At 33.7% G+C, this 19,941-nt stretch overlaps 1 protein-coding gene across 4 annotated transcripts in view; it reads left to right on the forward strand.

The window, feature by feature from the left end:
• The window catches only part of FSTL5 (follistatin like 5), a 718,704-nt gene that overhangs the window by 243,599 nt on the left and 455,164 nt on the right, over positions 1 to 19,941 (forward strand). For all 4 annotated transcript variants that reach the window (XM_001500089.5, XM_023636361.2, XM_023636359.2 and 1 more), the window contains exon 4: positions 912 to 1,160. In XM_001500089.5, the coding sequence (XP_001500139.2) occupies positions 912 to 1,160 (249 nt within the window). The remainder of the gene's footprint in view (positions 1 to 911; positions 1,161 to 19,941) is intronic.

The following is a 19,941-nucleotide window of genomic DNA, read 5'->3' on the forward strand; positions in this document are numbered from 1 at the left end:
ATATATATATATATGAATGTGTGTATACACCTATATCTACGTTTCTCTCTCATATGTATACATATTCAGGTTATTGCCATTTTTTACTTTGCAATCAGATAAAACTCTCAAAATTAGAAAAAACAGATCTGCTTATAAAAGCATAGGGATTCCAGTTGTTTAGTTTGGTTTTAGTGCAAGACTGCTGGATCCACCACTTTTCTGATGCCGGTGGAGGTTTTCAGACTCAATAAGTAACAAGAAAATTGTATTCTTTATGATTTTCTAATTTAGTCATGAAATGCATCAGCGATTGTTAAGTGACAAAGGTCAAAATAAGAAAGGATCAGTTGTCAAAACCCAGCAAGAAGTTTTCAAGGCACTGCTTTTCTTTCCTATCTCTTCCTATTTCCTGCCTTATATGCATACGTTTCCTTTCTCCTATCCACAATTCTGTTAATTTAAATGTTGACATTTATTGAAATTTACTATGTGCCAAGGATGTGCTTTCTGTGGATTACTACATGTAATATTTTCTACAACTCTAGGAGATGGTCTACACTGTTATTCTCATGTTACAAATAGGGGCAGTTTAGCCTAGAGAAGTAATTTAATCAGAGGATGTGAAGCTAATGAGTAGTAGAGCCAGGATTTGAACTCAGGCAGTTTAACTTTAGAGACCTTGTCCTTAAGGACCACACTACTCATACTTGTTGGGGAGGGAGAGCTCAAGGAGAGTAGGGGAAGAAGGGAAGAATCTTGAGGGCACTGTGAAAAAGTTCATCTGCCGATTCTGATGCAAGTGCTTTCTCCACTGAGAACAACAATTGAACCCTGATAAAACTATATTTCTCTTTGATATTGTTTTCGTTTGACATGCACATATTCTTTGTACATACGAATCCAAATGATTTTCTATTCTTTATCTCCAGGATTCCTGATTCAAGATGGCCCTTTGGGATCTTGTGAAAATAAATACTGTGGTTTGGGAAGGCACTGTGTTATCAGCAGAGAGACAGGGCAAGCAGAATGTGCCTGCATGGACCTTTGCAAACGGCACTACAAACCTGTGTGTGGATCTGATGGAGAGTTCTATGAAAACCACTGTGAAGTGCACAGAGCCGCTTGCCTGAAAAAACAAAAGATCACCATTGTTCACAATGAAGATTGCTTCTTTAAAGGTAAATGCAGGGGGAACCTAAAGTGTCACCCTCTTCTTTTTCTTTCATCTTTTCAACTAGTACCTTTAAGTTTAAATTTTAGCATGATTATTTATCAGCAAGTGTCTAAATAGGGAAAGGAAAAAAATGTGAGCTTGCTTAACACTAATAAGTAGCAAGAGTATAGAAATTTGCATGGATACAGTTCTGAATCTCAGTTATGAGAACAAAGCTGGCCAAAATATGACTACACATTTAATACAGCTTACAGCCTTGCACCATATGGCTTCCCAATCATGGTAGTTATCTTAGGGATACAGAGTGGCCAATTTAGTCAACAGGCCAAATCCACCCAGTGAAAAGCACCTGGAGTGGAATTGAGGGAATAGCGAATGCCAAGCCATGCTGTGATAACATCTCATTTCTTCCTGATTAAAAATGATGGGTTCAGTTTGTACCACAAAATTCAAATTATATGGAACGCATAAATGCCCACTGAAATAACTATGAAGAACTCAGGCTAAGCTCAGTAAATATGAGATGACAATAATTTAAAATTTAAAAGTATCAGTATTTACTTTAATGAAACTGGAAATCATTGGTCACTTTATGGAAAAGTACTGCTGAATTACTAGTTTGGCAAATTATTTTAACATGCTGTATAAACAAATCATCGCACATCTTTAATCTCATATTTTATTTATAAACTTATTTTTTGTTTATTTATACTGGAGAGAATATTTGCTTATTAATAGTTATAACTCAGAATCAAATTTCTATTTCTTAGAATGTTCCTGAGGTATATTTACACTTAAAAACTTGTCTGACATTTTCATTCTTAGCTGAAATTTATGACTGAAATATAATGTACTTCACTCACCCAACAATTAAGGTAAAACGACTAAAAATTTTCCTTTCTCAAACCTGGTAGAATAAACAAAGTATTATTTCCAAGATGGTAAAAATTGGTGCACAGAGTTTTCCAAATGATATAAGACACAATGTTCTGTAGTCGTTGTGGCTACTAGAAGCCCTTAGATGTAATTGAAGTGAAATTATAAGAATGGTTTCCTTATCATATTGAACCATGTGCACCTTGAATACATATACAGAGAATTTTATGATATTAGAGTCTCGTCTTTTACAGAAAGAATAGCAGCTACTCAGGTTTCAAGCTCAGTTTATGCCCCTCTTTTATCAAATCTATTTTACAAATAGCTAAAATTGATTCTATTAACATTGTGCTTTAAAACTCATAAAAGAGGATTTTTTTCTGTCATTTTGACCTGAGATAGTACAGTGGAAATTTTGCTGCTCCACTGATGCATAACATCATAAAGCTACGTAAATAATATGCTGTTAAATTAATTTCGAATCATATTCTCAAGGTGAGGTTTTGTCCGCTGACACCCAGCAATTGACTATAGAAACATATATTAAATATCATGTGAGAAAAACCATGTAGTGTACTTAATATTCTGCTTCATTGCGGATGTTTAGGCATAATGCAACTCAATATGTAAATCGATATAGAGATAGATGAACTGGATATAGCTAGGAATATTGTCTTCCTTATGAGCTACTTCATAAAACAACGGTTTGAAAAACTTGTCCTTCAGACTTATACTAAGGGTATTTGGTAGATCTGTGATTGCTTCAGAATACTTTCTCATTATGCATAGTATTAAAATTCCGTTTATGTTCTCTGGGTTAGTTAGCAAGAGTTAGCACATTTCCCAGGTCTCAGAATTTGTGGGTCATCTGTTTGTTTGTTTTGGTGTTTTGCCTCATATATATATAAGTCATAAAAGACTTTATTTCAGCAGAAAGGAAGTAAATAATATAGAATAAAATAATAAGTTGCCTGTCTTATTCGTGTGCCATTGGCTGAGTTTGGGGATATAAAAGAAGATTCTGTACAGCTGAAGGCCTGACGTTGTTGTGATGGCTAAAATTAGTTCTTGTCATTGTGAATTGCATTTTCTGCGAAATTTCAGCAATTTACATTGTTTCCAGTAATGGCTCAAAGGAAGAAGCAAATCAAAATATTAGGTTCAAAAACTGCTAAGAACTTATGTTTAATTAGATATTTTTAAATAAAAAAAGTAAAAACAAAATACTGGAATGAGTTTTCCTCCTTAGAAAAAAAGATTTATTACTTTTAAATCTAACAAGAGAGGATTACAAAAACCTCAGAATAGGAATCAACATACAAGAACCTATCGGCAAATCCAGTCACAGCCCATTTTTTTTTAAACAAAGTTTTATTGGAACACAGCCACACTCTTTTGTTTAGGAATTGTCTTTGGGAGATTTTGCACTACAAAGGGAGAGTTGAATAGTTGCAAGAGAAATAATATGGCCTACAAAGTCTAAAAAATATTTTATCTGGATATTTCCAGAAAAAAGTTTGTTAACTTCTGCTTTAAAAGATTACTAGTGCCTTAAAATTAAGTTTTAAAAGTATTCTGTATCTTCTTGGCTATGGTGATGAATACAGGGACCTATGCATGTGGTAAAACGGAATAGAAATAAACAGACACCCCCGCACACAAAGGAATACAAATAGAACAGGAGATCTGAGTAAAATCAGTAGACAGTATCAAAGTTGATATCCTGGTTATGATACTATCTTACGGTTTTGCAAAATGTTACCACTGGTAAAAACTGGGTAAAAGGTACGTGGAATCTCTCTGTATTACTTTTTATAACTGCAAATGACTCTACAATTATCTAAAAATAAAAGACTTTAATTTAAAAAAAATACTTGAAAAATATTAGCAAATACTGAAAACAATTTTAAAGAAAGTAGTATTTGCATGATTCATTAATTATATGAACTTTATGCTAAGTCCTATTTATTTCATATACCGAATTTATCAGATTTATGTTTGGCATTTATATTTAAACTTACTAAAAATAGACTACATTTGTGCAATCATGTATATTGATTCATTGTTTCAAAATTAAGATTAGAGTCCAAATTAAAAACATCTATATCTATATTTATATCTCTATATTTATATCTATATATACCTATATCTATGACTATATCTATATATCTTCTTTCTATCATTTGTGTTAAATATTTAAATAACTCTGTAGTATGTCCAGCATTTACTATTACTGACTCTTAAATATAGATATGAATTTACTAAGAATTTGCTTTAATAATTTATAATTTGTGCAACTATAGATAAAACATTTAATACATCTAAGAACATACATTTTCTGATTTATTTCTATTCACATTTATCTGATAACACAGGAACTGGCTATCATAGGATATAGAATATTGTAGAATTTGTTAATTGCTATCAAATACTATTGATGATGCTTAACAATCATAAAACTTACTATTTTTGTATGTATTTAAAAACAAAATGCAACTGAGAACATTTTAAAGATCTTATTGGCTTTATTCAACAGTTCATGAGTCAGGCAGCATCCAATCTAGCAGCTAGAAAAGAGCTCCAAAGAGCTGTGCAAAATGAAAGACTTTTATAGGCAGAAGGCAGAGGGGACAAGAACGTTACACTAACAAAAAGCAGATTGGTTCAGGCAAGGTACTTTCCTTTAGGGGATGGCAGGGTTCTATCAGGCAGATAGCTCACTGTTCTGATCAGGTGATTCCTGATTGACTGGTTTAAGATTCCATCTCTAGGAGGGCCAAAACTGTAATTAAGTCTTTATTTGATGGCATGGGGCTTAGCATAAGTGATTCCATTTTGGGCCTGTTGTCTTGTTTTTTTTTAACATATGTAATCTCTACCTATTCACTGTGATGGCAGTTTTGCCTTAAAGTCAGTTTTCCATCCCCGCTCCCACCCGTAAAGGGCTTTCTAACTCCTGCAATTCACTCGTAACATTACAATTTCCTCTCACCCTTGACAACAGGTCAGTCTGCCATACACAGCAGAATTTACCTACTCAGAGTATAGATGGAAACTGGAGTAAGAAACTCAAGATATAAGCCATGCCAAAATGAATAGGAAATTAAACTTTTTATGAGAAAGTCAATTGAACAGAAAACCTTTTGCCATTTACTGTGCTGAGAATAAAACTGCCATAAAGGCAAATGTTCTGTGCGCTTAAATGAGTATCACAAACAATAACAACTTGGAAAATATGGTTTTTACAGCTATGAGTGTGCTGTTTGAATGAGATCTGACATTGTGTTCTTTTTCTTTGGTATAATCTAGAGAGGCATTCATATTCTATTTTTAATTGGTTCTTTTACTTTTTTTTAAGACAGGAGTTGTAGAACTTAGTTTAGAAAACTAGGCTGCTAATGATATTTTAAAATATATCAGTAAATGCCATGTGCTAATCCACATGTGTTTTTCAATTGCTTTTTTCTGTTTTTGAAACAGCACCTTTGTAATGCTTCTACTTTATGTTTAAACAGTCTTTCATGCCATTTCATGAAAAACAGTAATTTTGACAAATATATAAACTTTAAAGAATGATACTCAGATGTTCGTTCTGTTTTGTTTTAGTCAGTATTAGCCAAATAGAACTACAAGTTGGTGGTGAAATTAATAGTTTGGATGGCTATAAGTGGACATTAACTCTTTCAAGGCCATAATTCTGACACTCAGAAGCTCCAGTTCTTCTCATCACATTCAGCACCCGCAACATCAAAACCACTTTTATTAATCTCCTAAATTTCAGTAGATGCATAGTAAAATTTTCTTAATTTGATGACAGGAAATCAACAGAGTTATATTTCATTTTCAACATTTATTTTGCATTTAGCATTTAATAAAATTTAAGAATACCATTTTGTTGCCATTCTTCTCTCTAATAAAAATGTGAACTACAGAATCCTGTGCATTACCTCTTGCATGACATGCTTTAGGAGTCATTGTAATGTGTACATTCATACATGCACTATTTGTTATTAATGTTATACCAAATGTTTGTTTTCCCCTGATTTTTGAAAACTCTTTAAAAGATTCTGAAATATTACATATTGTTTGTGTTTACCTTCCCTTTATAGTTAAATAGTTGATATGTGATAGATAGATTTTACATATAAAATGAAAAATGATCCAAAAATGAGGGATTTAGATGTTAGGACTACTCAACAAATGCACTAAAATATTACCAGAAAGCGAAAGAGAGAGGGAGAGAGCTATTAATAATAAAAATGCACTGGGTACTGTTTGTTTCAAAACACTTTAACAAATATTATATTGTTAATTTATCATAAGAAGAAGTCATTGCACTACAGAAAAGGCAACAAGTCTAAGATTTTTTAAATGGCCTTCCAACACTCACAGCAAGTTAATGCTACTGGGATGGGAAGCGAGGGCTTCTGGCTTCTCTTTTAGTGCATGTATGCCCCAAATACTTCTGCTTATGTCTACAATACCATAATATCTTACTTGCCTATGATTTTAAAATTTTACTTTTAATAGACATTTCCATGTGAATATTTGACATCACATAAATACAATCTTTCTCACTATGGTAATTCATTTAGCATAGTTCTTGGCCCAATAGAAGAACACAGTAACAGATAATTACTGTGCTTAAGACTGGAACTTTAATAACTGTGAACTTTGGATTGCAGTAAATTTTCAAACTTGAGTCTCTGAAGCCACACATACTTTCTTCTCAGTTTACATTAGATTGTAATCTTGCATCAAAAGACTCTGGTCAAATTATTACAGAATTGAATTTTCCACATTATAAGTGATCAATTGATGGTAGTAAGTTTTCTACCTTAGATAAGACTACTTAAAGAAAAAGTAAATAATGAGTTTAGAAACATTAATTATTTGAATATCTCATAGTCGTCTTTCTCATGGATTTTTATAGGCTGACTTTGCTTATCTTATACTACAAATAGAATACCTATTGGACTGGTAACAATGTTATTTTACTCCCCTCCCTCCCAAAAAGAACGTTAGAGGCTAAATGGATTTCTTATTGCGTTTAATTTTTGTCAAATTCTCCCCTTTTTGTGACATATAGAAGCTAAGTTTAACTCTCAAATACATAGATAGTCTTATCTTGTTTCTGTACATTTTCATGCTATAAGATTTTTTTTCAGTTTCAAGTTATAAAATAAATATTTTACTTTAATATTTTATTTCATGTTTTTCATAGTGTATGAATATTCCATTAATAGTTATGAGAAAATATTCAATAGTGACAGAAAAAAGAACATTTTATTAGTTCTAATAATTTTTATTCTATCTTGAGGCTATTTAAATATTGCATCGGTCATTACCTCTCACTGGCACCTTCACTTATGTTCATTTTCTCAGTATCCTACTTTCAAATGTCGAATGTGATATTTCTGAAACTTACAAAGTGAAGAACATTTTTTTATAACTATTCTTTTTCAATGTAGTTGATTTTTCCTATGTATTATTTCTTTGCAAAAACAGGATGATGAAAAACTTTCCATTGATTACACTCAGCATATGTAATTGGGAATAAAATCTTCTAGAAAATGCATTAGAAAAATTTTCTCTATTAGTCTGATTTACATTTCACTTTTAAAATCCTTTCTGAGAGGTGCCTATGGAAATTTCAGAGAAGATTTGGAAACTTCTTAAAGATAGAAATTTAAACCCAAGTGTAAAAACTGACAAACTTTGCAGGTAGTTATCATCCAGATAGTTGCATGAAAAAATATTTGGAGAGAATTGCATTAAATAAAGGAGATTTGGCACTTTCCAGCATAATTGAAAGTTATGGGTAATTAACAATGTTGCTGTTTTGCTCTTGGTTAAGCAAAATATAAAAAACATCTTCAATTAATAAATATTTAAGTTAATTTGATGCAGTAATATACAACCTGCTTGATTTTAGTTTAAGATACCAAATCATCTAGGTATAAATCATTTATCAACTTCATGCTTACAATAGAGCTTCAGTCTATTGAGTGATGTGTGTTCAGGTAGATGTGAATCATTTCATATGTTCCCTTATGTGATAATCACTTTAAGGGCTTGTTTCTACATGTTTCTGTCATCAGTATCTGAATTTCCAGTGGTTTGTATCATGCCTTTCTAAAGTTACCTCCTGCAATAGTTATATTAGACAAAATAGACTTTAAAACAAAAACTGTGACAAAAGACAAAGAAAGGCACTACATAATGATAAAAGGAACAATCCAACAAGAGAATATAACACCTGTAAATAGCTATGCACCCAACATAGGAGCACCTAAATATATAAAACAACTATTAATAGACATGAAAGGAGAAATAGACAGTAATACAATAATAGTAGGGGACTTTAACACTCCACTTACACAGATGGATAGATCATCCATACAGAAGATCAATAAGGAAACATTGCCCTTAAATGACACATTAGACCAGATGGATATAGCAAATATTTATGCAAATTAAGAGCTGGTTCTTTGAATTAATAAAATTGACAAACTTTTTGCCAGATTCACCAACAAAAAAAGAGAAAAGGCTCAAATAAAATGACAAATGAAAAATAAAAAGTTACAATGGACACTCAGAAATACAAAAGATTGTAAGAGAATAATATGAAAAACTATACAGCAAGAAATTGGATAATCTAGAAGAAATGGATAAATTCTTAGAATGATAAAACCTTCCAAAACTGAATCAAGCAGAAATAGAGGATTGAATAGACCAATCTAAGGAGATCAAAACAGTAATCAAAAACCTCCCCAAAAATGAAAGTCCAGGACCAGATGGCTTCCCTGGTGAATTCTACCAAACATTCAAAGAAGTCTTAATACCTATCCTTCTGAAATTCTTCCAAAAATTTGAAGAGGAGGGGAAGCTTCCTAGCTCATTCAACGAGGCCAACATTACCTTGATACAAAAACCAGGCAAGGACAACACGAAAAAAAGAATATTACAGGCCAATATCACTGATGGACATCAATGCAAAAATCCTCAACAAAATAGTAGCAAATCAAATACAACAACACATTAAAAAGATCATACACCATGATCAAGTGGGATTTATTCCAGGAATTCTTGGATGGTTCAACCTCCACAAATCTTTCAACATGACACACCACATTAATAAAATGAAGAATAGAAATCACATGATCATCTCAATAGATGCAAAGAAAGCATTTGACAAGATACAGCATCCATTTATGGTAAAAACTCTGAATCAAATAAGTATAGGAGCAATGTACCTCAACATAATAAAGTCTCTATATGACAAACACACAGCTAATATCATACTCAGTGGAGAAAAACTGAAGTCTATCCCTCTAAAAACAGGAACCAGACAAGGATGCCCACTTTTGCCACTCTTATTTCACATAGTATTAGAAGTCCTAGCCAGAGCAACCAGGCAAGAAAAAGAAATAGAGATATAAATTGGAAAGGATGAAGTGAAACTCTCACTATTTGCACACGATATGATTTTATATATAGAAACCCCTAAAGAATCCACCAAAAAACTTTTAGAAGTAGTAAATGAATACAATAAAGTTTCAGGATTCAAAATCAACACAAAAATCAGTTGTCTTTCCATACACTAACAATGAAGTATCAGAAAGAGAAATTAAGAATAGAATCCCATTTACAATTGCCACAAAAAGAAAAAAAAATACATAGGAATAAATTTAAACACAGAAATGAATACCTGTACACTGAAAATTATAAAAAATTGTTGAAAGAAATCGAAGAAGAAACAAAGAAATGGAAAGAAATTCTGTGCTCTTGGATTGGAACGTTCAACTTAGTGAAAATGCCCTTATTTTCTAAAGCAATCTACAGATTCAGTGCAATCCTTCTCAAAGTCCCAATGACATTTTTTACAGAAATAGAATAAGCAATCCTACAATTTATGTGGAACAACAAAAGACCATGAATAGCCCTAACAATCCTGAGAAAAAAGAACAAAGCTGGAGGTATCACACTCTCTGACTTCAAAATATACTACAAAACCACATGGTACCAGCACCAAAACAGACACATAGATCAATGGAGCAGAAATGAGCCCAGAAATAAACCCACACTTCCATGGACAGCTAATTTTCAACAAAGAAGTGAAGTGCATACAATGGAGAAAGGAGAGTCTCTTCAATAAATGCCGTTGGGAAAACTGGACAGACAGGAAAACTGGACAGACACATGCCAAAGAATGGAAGTAGACCATTATCCTATAACGTACACAAAAATTAACTCAAAATGGATGTATGACCTGAAACCATGAAACTTCTAGAAGAAAACATAGGCAGTAGGCTCTTTGCCATTGGTCTTAGCAGCATATTTTCAAATACCATGTCTGACCAGGCAAGGGAAACAATAGAGGAAATAAACAAATGGGACTACATCAAAGTAAAAAGCTTCTGCACAGCAATGGAAACCATAGACAAAATGAAAATACAACCTAACAATTGGGAGAAGATATTTGTAAGCAATATATCTGATAAGGGATTAATATAGAAAATATACGAATAACTTGTACATCTCAACAACAAAAAAAACATGATACAGTTAAAAAATGGGCTAAGGATCTGAACAGAAATTTTTCCAAAGAACGTATACAGATGGCCAATAGACACATGAAAGGACGTTCAACATCATTAATTATGAAGGAAATGGAAATAAAAACTACAATGAGCAATCACTTCACATCTGTCAGAATGACTGTAATTAACAAGACAAGAAATAACAAGTGTTGGGGAGAATGTGGAAAGAAGGGAACACTCATACACTGCTGCTGGAAATGCAAACTGGTGCTGTCTCTATAGAAAACAGTATGGAGATTCCTCAAAAATTAAAAATAGAATTACCATATGATCCAGCTGATCCATTGCTGAGTATTTATCCAAAGAACATGAAAACACAGATGCATAAAGATACATGCATCCCTATGTTCATTGCAGCATTATTCACAATAGCCAAGACTGGGAAACAACCTAAGTGCCCATGATAGGATGAATAGATAAAGAAGCTGTGGTATATGTACACAATAGAATACTATTCGACCATAAAAATGATGAAATTTTGCCATTTGCCACTACATGGGGGGACCTTGAGGTTATTATTCTAAGCAAAATAAGTCAGAGCAAGAAAGTCAAATACCACATTATCTTCCTCAAAAACAGATGATAAAATCAACCACAACAACAAACAAACGCATACATACAGAGATTAGATTGGTGGTTACCAGAGAAGAACACAGGAGGCAGGATGGTGAAAGGGGTGACCTCATTGTAGTTGCCCTAAAGAGAGATAGAGATGATGGTTGAATCAACAAAAATGCCAGTGGTAAAAATTGTCAGACTGTCTGACAAAATTTACTGTGGAAATTAAAGAAATAAGCTATGCAAAGAAATGACTTGAGGAGTTGTTTACTGAAATGTGAAACATTCAGGGAGACAAATTTGGAAGTGTATGTGAGAAAAAGATACACACACACACATGTGCACATTTAAGACTAGTTAAATTTGAATCTCTTGCAGACAAGCAAGGGAAAATGCCATTTATGCAGTTGGATATGAGTCTGGAAATCAAGGGAGAGTTTGGAGCAGGAGACATACAGTTAGGAGTTACAAGTATATAAATAAAGAGACAAGAAGACCAAAGGACTCTACAGTTGAGATAAACTAAAGTATGAGTGTACATTGGGAAGCATAGAGAGCTGAGCAGAGAATTCTGTTGTACTTTAACCTTCTGCGGTCAGGGAGGGGAGGAAGAGCAAGCAAAGGAGACAGATACATAGCCACCAGTAGTATATGAGGAAAAGCAAGAGAGGGAAGATACCAGAGAGGGAAGGTAAACAGCAAAGTTTTTCATGGAGGCCAGAATGATGAGCTGACTTAAATGTTGCTGAGATCAAGTAGGATGAGGATTGGGTATTGACTATTGATTTGGAAAGACTATGGTCATGGTTGACTTTGGTAAGAGTTGAAAACAGAAAATCGTTGCTGAGGCAGTGAAAGAGCAAGCATAGAGAGCTCATTGGAAGAGTGTTTCTCTAAAGAGGAGGAGATATACATATACATATTTTTTTGATCAAGAGGGAAACATTTGGATAAGGATAATGAAACAAAGAAGGGAAAAATTATAGCACAAGAGAAAGAGGAGAGAATTGCTAGAGTAGAAACTTTGGACAGGCTAGAGAGAATGGGATCCAATGCACAAAGGGCAGATTTGGCTTTAGATGAGAACATGGATTCTTCATCCATTAAACAGAAGAAAAGAAAAAATAGGAGCTTTCAGGTCTAGATAGCTGGACATATTTCATGGTATAAAATTGTGTTATTCTTATCTGGTTGCTTATATTTTCTTAATGAAATAAGAAATGAAGCATCAGTTGAAAGTGACAGAAGGTTTTGAACGTTTGAGAAGAACGAAGAAAAAATGTGAAACAATCAACAAGGAGACAGGGAGAAAAGACTAGGAGAATATAGTTGGGTTTACAACAGTGCTGATGAACCATGTGATATCTCTGCTCATAAAGTGAGAGCAATCTTTCGTGGCAGTGTATTGTTCTACAAATATGGTCAGCTGCTTAGATTAAAGTTTTGAGAAGATGAAGAGTTGGGTTTAACCAAGATTTCTGTTTTTCCAGGAAAGGCGTAGATGAAGAAAGAGTCCAAAGCCATATTTTCCATCTCTCTCAAGTGCAGTATGATTATGCTATCTCTGCCTAATCATGTGTAACTAATCTATTATCCTCAGATCTCCTGGTGGATATCGTTTCCTCACTTGCGTATAGACCAAAATGCATTCCCTAACCATCTCTACATCCTGGATACTGTACTACATATTTTAGCTTAACTTCCTAATGCTAGCATTTAGTTTACATTTGTGCCTGTTAGTTAAAATTGCCAGTAATGAAATCTGTTTAGACTAGTTAGCCAGGTCCTTCATTTCCAAGGTATTTGGAAAGCATGTAGGCCTACTGTAGCTGTTTTATTTCAATAGATTTCCATCTCTCTGATCAATTAGCAGTCATTATGATTGACATGGGGACAAGTTACACAAAAACTTTTATTTAGAAAAAAAGGACTATTGGGAGATAACTCTCCAAAACAGAGTGGAGATGGGCAATTATCTTGACACATATCTAACATAATGCCACTCTATTATTAATTCTACAGGCAAGATGTAAGTCAATGTTATTGAGAATAGCCATTATGCTGATGTTTCACTTTGACAAATGAAACTGATTTATTTGGTTAAGCAAATTATCTGAAAGTTTGAGGCAATTCAAACATTTTCTATCTAATATTTTTACATTTAAATATATTCCATTTATTTTATATGTTTTACTCAATCTGACTCCCAATCATCTTGGAATATAGATTGACTTAATGTGGGTGACTCCAGGGTAGTTGGCATTTACTTCATTTTTTAAAACAACTTCTTTTCCTAACGAATGAAGAAAATACTAATAAAATTGTGAAAGATACATGAGCATTTGATGAATCTAATTGAACATTAGTAAAATTAATTGAAAGGAACAATATTATATATGCTTGATTGATTTTATAAATGCTCCAAATGTTACATGCTTGTCAAAAGGCTTCAAATAATAATTGAAGTAAAATCTATAGAAATAGAATGTATGTATATATATACCATGGATAGGTATGTATGAACAAATAGTATTATTATTATTAATATTAATTTTTGCTGAGGAAAATTGCCCTGAGCTAACATCCATTGTCAATCCTCCTCTTTATTTTGCTTGAAGAAAATTAGCCCTGAGCTAACATCTGTGCCAACCTTCCTCTATTTTTTTGTATGTGGGACACCTGCACAGCATGGCTGGTGAGTGGAGCAGGGCTGAACCCAGGATCTGAGCCTGCAAACCTGGGCTGCTGAAGCAGAGAGCACAGAACTTTAACCATTCAGCTATCGGGTTGGGCCCCAAATATTTTTTTAACTTGACTGATGATTATTTATTGACACAATCTTGTGGCCAACTCATTCTTAAAACTCTTTCCAAATATGGAGATGACACAGTTCTTACTTTTGCCAGTCGGGTGGAGATGAGTGGCTAGACCAACCAATTAATGACCAATGGATGTTTTTCCTCATTCCTGGAAAATCTCATGATATTTGGTTAGAGTAGTATCTGCATCTGATATTCAGGTACATTAAAATCTTTCTATGTCGAACCAAACCTATGTACCATTCCTTAAGTGAAACATTTTTTTTCCCAAAGTGTATATGTGCTGCATTACAACCAATCGTTATTTATGGACATTTAGTTTTTAATCTTGGCAGTTTATTATTACTAAGTATGAGATCCAAATTGAAAGAGGAGAGCAAGGATCCCTGGGAATCATATTCGGCAGGAAATGAGACAAAATAAGCAAACAACCAGGGGAAGTTAGAACTCAAAAAGTATGAGTGGAGAACTAATTTTATCTTCTCATCATGCATTTTAACTCCAGTAGCTTTGAAACGCACTGCATATTGTTTTAATAAACAAGCAGTGTTTCTTTATAAGAATTCACATCTTCAAACTTACAATCGAGGAGATGCTAGTCATTTAATTGACTTTCAGGTAAGTGATGGTATCAGTAAAGGTATGGTGATGTAGTGTAGGCTGAAGCTAGTGCATTCATATAAAAACCCAGAGAACCTAAAGCCATGTATGTAGTGCATGACATATTTGCCCAAGTGAATATTATAAGGAAGAGAAAGACTTTTTTTTGGAGGAGGAGGAGGATTAGCCCTGAGCTAACATCTGCTGCCAATCCTCCTCTTTTTGCTGAGGAAGACTGGCCCTGAACTAACATCCATGCGCATCTTCCTCTACTTTTATATGTGAGATGCCTGCCACTGCATGGCTTGAGAATCGGTGTGTAGGTCTGCACGTGGGATCCCAACCAGCGAACCCTGGGCCACTGAAGCAGAACATGAGAACTTAAACACTGCGCTAGGCCAGTCCCGAGAAGGAATTTTGAAACTGCTCATTTGTGTGATCTCTATCTAGTCATTGGACATTCATCTGCTCCCAAACATCCACAGAATATTAACATTGGAGCTCCAGCTTCGAGGTAGAGTTTTTATGCCTTATCAAAGTCCATAATTTAATTTGTGTATCCCCACATTTACTTATCTTCAAAACAGATACATGCTTTAAATTAATTATGTAGGACAATAAAACTGCTTATCAAATTTCACTTGAAAAATTCTAATAGGTGCACATCAACTGCACTTTTAGTGAAATATAAAAGAACGTGTAGCTTGGTATGGGGCGTTTTCCCGTATTCAGAATAATAACTATGGCATTTAGCTGTGATGACAGTCTACAAAACATAAGAGTGGAATTTTGGGGTTTAATTAAATTTATGTCAAAATTACTTTCAAATCCTGGGGAAAAAATATGCTTGAATAATATAACACATGTTTTGGCCTTTAAAAATTTTAACAAGTGGAAACATTTACATGACACATTGGCACAATCTCCATAGTTCTGAAACAGCTAGTATATGACATAGCAACAGCTTTGTTCGTTAATTCCATAGTAAACATGCACAGCAACTCTTGCATAAATTTGTCGTTTCTGCGTCTCCTGGAAGCAGCAACGTTTAAGTGAGTTTCACTTAAACATATCTATAAATTTATGAAAGATGATGCCTGCCCTTTCTATGTAATTCTAATTATTTCAACATCAGAATACTACACTACATGAATAAATAAATAAGTAAAAATCTTACGTAGGCATGCAAACGTTATCTTAGAAGCAGTAGTGAGAAGAAGGTTGCTGTATTTGATTCCAGGTCATTCCAAATATTTAGAAAATTTACTTGAAGATACAGAAATGGTTTGTTGCTCAGAGGCAAAGCTTCTTTTCGCCCTCCCCCGTCCCCCCACTCTACTCGCCCCACATGGACCATTCCATTGCTCTTTCAGACTTGAAAGTAGTGGCCCTGACAGAAATACATCATTACGCTCTGGCTTTTGGAAGAGACCAAGGCATCAAAGCCCATTTATGACCTAATCTCCTGACTCTGTTTCTTAAAAAAATCTCAAGAAGACCAAACTGTTAGGTGCATAAAAAGCAGTCTCTGTTCCAACCTTATTTCCAATCAAACCAGAGTGAATGGATCAATTTGAGCTAGACCTTTAGCTATTTCAAAAGTTCATCTTATTTTCATCAAGGAATTTAGCCTGAATTCCTTTGTCTTTGTCACCCTGCTGTTGTCATTTTTTCTGCTTCTGGATATTAGGGCATCTTTACTTCGTCTAGCACCTGACAACTAGTAATGAAGATTGAAATGATGGTTATTACTGATATCACTGAGCCTGCATAGAATTTGGCTGGTTCCTTGTCATTTTCTCGGGGCACTTAGAGATGTCTTTTCTTTTGGACTCTCATTTCCATTCTTCTATCATGAAATCTGTGTCTTTTATGTTGACTCAGGAGTTTGGAGGTTTTGACTCTTTGAACTTCTCATGGGTTTGAATATGTTGGGCTCTAACTTTACAGTTCAATGCCAAAACCATGGGTTAAAACATTGCTGTCCAAAGGTGAGTCCTCTAGAAGCTTCCAATCTCAGTCATATTCTAGGTAGAAGAAAGCCTCTCTCACAAACCCATCCATTCCCCCTTCTCTTCTGATGGTTGCGTTTTGAATCTTGGTGCATATCAATGGCAAAGGTTCTATATTCATATCTACCTGTGCATCCCCAGAGTCTTCACATCAACAGAAGAAACAGTGTTTTGTTGGATTTTTCTTTATCTAAGCCATATGTATTCACAAACTTTGATCAGAGACCTCTTTCAAAATAAATGTGGTTCATTTGCTTTATATTCATGTAATAAAAAGAGGACATCCAAGGGACTCTTTCCTCCACTCAGCATGTCTGTGATGTGGTAGTAAGATCTCTAGGTAAACACACAAAGTTCAGTTATTTCTGAGTAAGCGCCACCTAGTACACATGAAGTTGCATTGCAGATATGTTTTATTGTCCACCACAATTGTCTATGACAATTGTATATAAAGTAAATCATTTTTAAAAATTTAAAAGAGGTATAACATGAAAAATATCTATGAAGTGAAAATTATTTGGCAAAATTATATTTTTTCCTAGTTTATTTTAATATAAAGTGAATTTTTATATCAGTTTTGTTAAACCATAATGTCACCCAACTGTCCGTCACTGTGATAGGCATATGATAAATTCATAATAGTAGGCAAGGATTAAGTGATGCATAAATATAAATTTTAAAATAGTAATATATGTACATATGTACATACATTTATATGAAACTTTAACTTTATAGTAATATTATTAATCTTTATTTTCCCAGATATTATAACAATAAAACCATAATTTGTTTTTAAAGACAGGAATTCGTATTATATTGATATGCCTCAATATTAGACTGACTGAGGATCCAGAGACTTTAACGTAAAATAACAAAAGAATAGATATATTAATCTTGATATTAGTAGTCAAATCATTATTACTCTTAACCTCTTTTCTTTATTGGTTAAAAATGTGTGTGTATTTTGTGAGTTTTTTTGTGGTTTTTGCTTTTCTAAGATTAGGATATAAGCATCTTTTATGGTCTGAGTTTTTGCTCAATACCAAACATGCCTTTACTCCTTTAAAAAAAAGGAATTTTATATAAATTGAACACTATCAGCATTGCTTTGCATAAACTACTTAGAATAAAATAGAGCTTCAGTAATAAATTTTCTTCTCCTGAGAAAAAAATGAATGGGATACTTTAAATAATTAGCTCTTACACTGATTAATAATGGGTTGAATTTTGAGAAAATAAACTTTCTATTTCTGATTATCAAATCCTAAAGCACTGGAATAAATTAAATTGTGAGCCACTTTTAGAAATGATCCTCTTGAATCCTTAACTGAGTTTTATGAATAAAATCATCACATTCATGTTGTGCACCTGAAGTTTCATGCTAAGATTGATATTTAAGTGCCAAGGCCTGTGAGTTTGGAAGTGACAGAATTCATAAGAATTGTGTTTGCTTGTGAATCTCTGAGTTAACAGATCTGGAACTCCTAAAGAAAGTTGAGAAAAACTTATTTGTTAATGTTTAGAATCTGAGCTCACAGAAAAAAATTGGTGATTTTTTTTCCATATAGGACTATTCAAATTCGACTTAGGATAGACAATTTTTTTTCTTTTTCCTGATTTTTTTCACCATTAGTTTGGCTCTTGAGTTTGTCTGGTAATACTCTTTCTCTCACTGTCGTAACTTTGCCTTTCACCTTCCACTATCTTCACATGAGCAAAGAAAGGACTGAAGTGGAAGATAAATGAGGGGTCCAGAGTCACACAGGAAGGGCTTGGGTGGCCATGGACATGCAGTATCTGAATTTCAGTTACTTAGTGATTGATCAATGCATTTTGTGCTTTTGGAGAAAAAAGATTAAATACACTTTGGAAAGATCCACACACTGTTTCCCCAAGAGGGACTTACTGCCTGTAACTAAACACCAAAAAACACTCCATCAACCTCAGTAAAACACTGATGTCCAGCTTGGGGAAAAATCTAATGTGATTTCTATAATCTAGTTTTTGATAAGAATTTTAAAAAAAGTCTTGAGGTATTATACCTAAGATTCATGTTGTATAAATGAAATTGTTAAAAAACGCATTTTACTAAAATTCTAATAGTTATGATAAGGAGGTTTTAATAAGCTATACCTAAAATGGAGAAGGTGGTTAAAAAAATGAAAAGGTGGCTTCATGCAGTAATACTTGAAGAAATGAATGAAAAAAAGTGCTTCTCATTTTACTTTTTTAATTTTTATCTTTTTTTAAAGATTGGCACCTGGGCTAACAACTGTTGCTAATCTTCCTTATTTTTTTTTTTTCAAAGATTGGCACCTGGGCTAACAACTGTTGCCAATCTTATCTCCCCAAACCCCCCTGTACACAGTTGTATATCCTAGTTGCACGTCCTTCTAGTTGTGGGATGTGGGACGCTGCCTCAACGTGGCCTGACGAACGGTGCCATGTCCGCACCCAGGATCTGAACCCTGGGCCTCCGCAGAGGAGTGCGCGAACTTAACCACTTGGCCACGGAGCCGGCCCCATGATTTTATTTTAATGAGACAAAGGTGTAATGGTTTTTGAGGAATCTAGAAAATGAAGGTTTTAAAATTATCTCTTTATGCCAGAAGGAAGTGAAAATTATGTTCGGATAGAACACTTGGGCCCAGTGACATCGATAGTCTTTTAAAATTTGTGAAAAGTGATGGAACATAAAATGAGGAGAGAAATTTAAGACTTAATAACCTGATCAAAAGAAGAAAAATGATTAACTAGATGAAAACAATGTTAGAGCTTGGGATTTGATATTCTGTAGGAATAACAGCTATTTAAAAATATCAAAAAAATTCCTAAACAACGTTTAATATAGTTTACTGTTAGTTCCTGCTAGGATGAGTAGCCGGCCTCACTGATTAATTAGACCTCACCGTTCAAACATATGAAAGCAATTAACAAAATCTTGACACTGGTGGACAAGTTAGCAAAATGCAAGACAGCAGATATGAAAGTAGGAAGGATTGAGTATATCCACAAAACTTACAGTCTTCTGGAAATTATTTAAAAAAAGAAAAACTTTATACATGAATCTTTTTATCTTCACTTTAGCTAAGACAACACGAATTCATTGAAGGTGAAGAAAAATAAAGAGAATCACTGCGATATTCAAGTTTAGCCCTATTGTCTTTATCTATTATTTAAATATGTGTAAGTCCCCTTATCTAACCATTTAAAATATTATATATTTAAGAAAACTACCTCGCTCTATTACTGTAGCAAAGTAAGAAAGATAACTTGGCTAATTAACACATAAAATACTTATTAATACTTATTAATAC

The sequence above is a fragment of the Equus caballus genome, chromosome 2, assembly GCF_041296265.1.
Source record: "Equus caballus isolate H_3958 breed thoroughbred chromosome 2, TB-T2T, whole genome shotgun sequence".
Taxonomy (NCBI): Eukaryota; Metazoa; Chordata; class Mammalia; order Perissodactyla; family Equidae; genus Equus; species Equus caballus.